This window comes from Lepidothrix coronata, unplaced genomic scaffold (assembly GCF_001604755.1).
Source record: "Lepidothrix coronata isolate B3197 unplaced genomic scaffold, Lepidothrix_coronata-1.0 Scaffold502, whole genome shotgun sequence".
Taxonomy (NCBI): domain Eukaryota; kingdom Metazoa; phylum Chordata; class Aves; order Passeriformes; family Pipridae; genus Lepidothrix; species Lepidothrix coronata.
The window spans coordinates 37,207-41,412 of NW_016690682.1; the positions used below are offsets into that span (position 1 = coordinate 37,207).

Below are 4,206 nucleotides of genomic sequence, written 5' to 3' on the forward strand. Positions count from 1 at the left end.
GGAATTCGGGATCAGGGGTATGGAATGTTCAGTGAGGCCACAGCCCTGGGAATTCCCAAAGGGAAAAATCAGCGTTATCCTGGAATTCGGGATCAGGGGTATGGAATGTTCAGTGAGGCCATGGCCCTGAGCATTCCCGGCGGGAAAAACCAGCGATATCCCAAAATTCCGGATGTGGAACAGCGAGTTCAGCAAAGCCACGGCCCTGAGCATTCCCGGTGGGAAAAATCAGCGTTATCCCGGAATTTGGGATCAGCGGAATGGGATATTAAGAGAGGCCACGGCCCTGAGCATTCCCAGCGGGAATAATCAGCGTTATCCCGGAATTCCGGATGTGGAACAGAGAGTTCAGTGAGGCCACGGCCCTGAGCATTCCCGCCAGGAATAATCAGCGTTATCCCAGAATTTGGGATATAGTATGGAATGTTCAGAGAGGCCACGGCCCTGGGAATTCCCAGCAGGAAAAATCAGCGTTATCCCAGAATTCGGGATCAGGGGTATGGAATGTTCAGTGAGGCCACAGCCCTGAGCATTCCCAGCGGGAAAAACCAGCGCTATCCCGGAATTCCGGATGTGGAACAGCGAGTTCAGCAAAGCCATGGCCCTGAGCATTCCTGGTGGGAATAATCAGCGTTATCCCGGAATTTGGGATCAGCGGAATGGGATGTTAAGAGAGGCCACGGCCCTGAGCATTCCCAGCGGGAATAATCAGCATTATCCCGGAATTCCAGATGCAGTATGGAATGTTCAGCGAGGCCACAGCCCTGGGAGTCCCCAGTGGGAATAATCAGCGTTATCCCGGAATTTGGGATCAGCGGAATGGGATGTTAAGAGAGGTCACGGCCCTGGGAATTCCCGGTGGGAAAAATCAGCGTTATCCCGGAATTCAGGATCAGCGGAATGGAATATTAAGAGAGGTCATGGCCCTGAGCATTCCCAGTGGGAAAAACCAGCATTATCCCGGAATTCCGGATGTGGAACAGAGAGTTCAGTGAGGCCACGGCCCTGAGCATTCCCGCCAGGAATAATCAGCATTATCCCGGAATTCCAGATGCAGTATGGAATGTTCAGCGAGGCCATGGCCCTGGGAGTTCCCGGTGGGAATAATCAGCGTTATCCCGGAATTTGGGATCAGCGGAATGGGATGTTAAGAGAGGTCACGGCCCTGGGAATTCCCGGCGGGAATAATCAGCGTTATCCCGGAATTCCGGGCGGCGGTGCCGAGGCTCCGGACTGCGGGGACCCACCTGACCCTGTCGGGGTGGAAGAGGGCCATGTTCCACACCACGGCCCCGCCCCAGTCGTGGCCCACCAGCACCGCCTGCGGAATTCCCTGCGGGAAAAGGCACGGCAGGGACTCCCCCCCATTCCCAGAGAACCCGCCCGGGATGGGCAGCGGGAGCGGGGAGGGAATTCCCGGCCCTGGAGCTCGGGAACACCAACACTGCCCTTTTATCCCACTTTTTGGGGTTTTTTTCCATCTTTTCTCTCCTTCACTCCCTTATTTTTTAGTTTTTTATTCCTTTTCCCCCCTTTTTTGTTTTTTTTTCTCCTTTTCCCCCTTTCCTTGTTTTTCCCACTTTTCCCATTCCATCTTTCCCCCTTTTCTCCCTTTCCTTGTTTTTTTCTCCTTTTCCTCCTTGGTTTTTTCCTCCTTTCCTGTTTTTTTCCACCTTTTGCCCCTTTTCTGATTTTTTCCTACTTTTCCCCCTTTCCTTGTTTTTTCCCCTTTCCTCGTTTTTTCCACCTTTTCCCCCCTTTCCTTCTTTTTTCTGCTTTTCCCCCTTTCCTTGTTTTTTTTCCCCCTTTTCTCCTTTCCTTATTTTCTCCTCCTTTTTCTCCTTTCCTTGTTTTTATTCTTCTTTCCCTGTTTTCCCTCCTTCCTCTTTCCTTGTTTTTCTTCTCCTTTCCTCATTTTTCCTCCTTTTCCCCCTTTCCTTGTTTTTTCCCCCTTTCCTCGTTTTTTTCTCCTTTCCCCCTTTCCTCATTTTTTTCCACCTTTTTCCCCCTCTCCTTCTTTTTTCTGCTTTTCCCCCTTTCCTTGTTTTTTTCCCCCTTTTCTCCTTTCCTTATTTTCTCCTCCTTTTTCTCCTCTCCTTGTTTTTATTCTTCTTTCCCTATTTTCCCTCCTTCCTCTTTCCTTGTTTTTCTTCTCCTTTCCTCGTTTTTCCTCCTTTTCACCCTTTCCTTTTTTTTCTCCTTTCCTTGTTTTTTTTCTTATTTCCTTGTTTTTTTCTCTTTTTCCTCCTTTCCTTGGTTTTCCTCCTTGTCCCCCTTTCCTTGTTTTTTTTCCTTTCCCCCCTTTCCCTGTTTTTTTTTCCTTTTCCTCCTTGTTTTTTCCTCCTTTCCTTGTTTTTTCCTCCTTTTCTCCCTTTCCTTGTTTTTCTTCTCCTTTCCTTGTTTTTCTTCCTTTTCTCCCTTTCCTTGTTTTTTCCTCCTTTCCTTGTTTTTTTCCACATTTTTCTCCCTTTTCTGATTTTTTTCCCCTTTCCCCCCTTTCCTTAGTTTTTTCTCCTTTTCTCTCTTTCCTTGTTTTTCTTCTCTTTTCCTTGTTTTTCCCCTTTTCCCCCTTTTCTGATTTTTTTCTCCTTTTCCCCCTTTCCTTGTTTTTTTCTCTTTTTCCTCCTTTCCTTGTTTTTCCTCCTTTTCCCCCTTTCCTTGTTTTTTTTCTTCTCCTTTCCTTGTTTTTCCTCCTTTTCCCCCTTTCCTTGTTTTTTTTCTTCTCCTTTCCTTGTTTTTCCTCCTTTTCCCCCTTTCCTTGTTTTTTTTCTTCTCCTTTCCTTGTTTTTCTTCCTTTTCTCCCTTTCCTTGTTTTTTCCCCCTTTCCTTGTTTTTTTCCACCTTTTTCCCCCTTTCCTTCTTTTTTCTGCTTTTCCCCCTTTCCTTGTTTTTTCCCCCCTTTCCTCCTTGTTTTTTCCTCCTTTCCTTGTTTTTTCCACCTTTTCCTCCCTTTTCTGATTTTTTTCTCCTTTTCCCCCTTTCCTTGTTTTTTCCCCCTTTCCTTGTTTTTTTCCACCTTTTTCCCCCTTTCCTTCTTTTTTCTGCTTTTCCCCCTTTCCTTGTTTTTTCCCCCCTTTTCTCCTTTCCTTAGTTTCTCCTCCTTTTTCTCCTTTCCTTGTTTTTATTCTCCTTTCCTTGTTTTTTTTCCTCTTTTTCCTCCTTTCCGTGTTTTTCCTCCTTGTCCCCCTTTCCTCGTTTTTTTTTCCTTTCCCCCCTTTCCCTGTTTTTTTCTCCTTTTCCTCCTTGTTTTTTTCCTGCTTTCCTTGTTTTTTCCCCTTTTCCCCCTTTTCTTGTTTTCTCCTCCTTTTTCTTCTTTCCTTGTTTTTATTCTCCTTTCCTTGGTTTTTCCTCCTTTCCCCCCTTTCCTTGTTCTTTTCCCCTTTTTCTCCTTTCCTTGTTTTTATTCTCCTTTCCCTATTTTTTCTCCTTTTCCCCCTTTCCTTGAATTTTTCCCCTTTTCCTCCTTTCCTTGTTTTTCTTTTCCTTTCCTTGTTTTTTCCTCCTTTTCCCCCTTTCCTTGTTTTTCTTCTCCTTTCCTTGTTTTTCTTCCTTTTCTCCCTTTCCTTGTTTTTTTCTCCTTTCCTTGTTTTTTCCACATTTTTCTCCCTTTTCTGATTTTTTTCTCCTTTCCCCCCTTTCCTTAGTTTTTTCTCCTTTTCTCTCTTTCCTTGTTTTTCTTCTCTTTTCCTTGTTTTTCCCCTTTTCCCCCTTTCCTTGTTTTTTTTCTTCTCCTTTCCTTGTTTTCTCCTCCTTTTTCCCCTTTCCTTGTTTTTTTCTCCCCTTTCCTTGGGCTTTTCTCTCCTTTTCCACCCTTTTTTTCTCCTCCTTTTCCCCTTTTTCATTTCCCTTTTTTCCCTTCTCCATTCCCATTCCTTGGGATCATCCTGGAATCCTTCCAGCTGCCATTTCCGACCATTCCCATTCCTTGGGATCATCCCAACATCCCTCCAGTCATGATTCCCTGGCCATTCCCATTCCTTGGGATCATCCTGGAATCCTTCCAGCCGGGATTCCCAACCATTCCCATTCCTTGGGATCATCCCAACACCCTTCCAGCCGGGATTCCCGACCATTCCCATTCCTTGGGATCATCCCAACACCCTTCCAGCCGTCATTCCCTGGCCATTCCCATTCCTTGGGATCATCCCAACATCCCTCCAGCCGTCATTCCCTGGCCATTCCCATTCCTTGGGATCATCCCAACAT

General features: G+C 45.9%; 1 protein-coding gene across 1 annotated transcript in view; it reads right to left on the minus strand.

Annotated features, from left to right (window-relative positions):
- The window catches only part of EPHX2 (epoxide hydrolase 2), a gene marked incomplete at its 5' end in the record, with an annotated part of 14,260 nt that extends 12,765 nt beyond the window's left edge, over positions 1 to 1,495 (minus strand). The window contains 1 exon segment of the mRNA XM_017839829.1: positions 1,248 to 1,495. Coding sequence (XP_017695318.1) covers positions 1,248 to 1,495 — 248 coding nt within the window.
- Between the last annotated feature and the right edge of the window lie 2,711 nt (positions 1,496 to 4,206).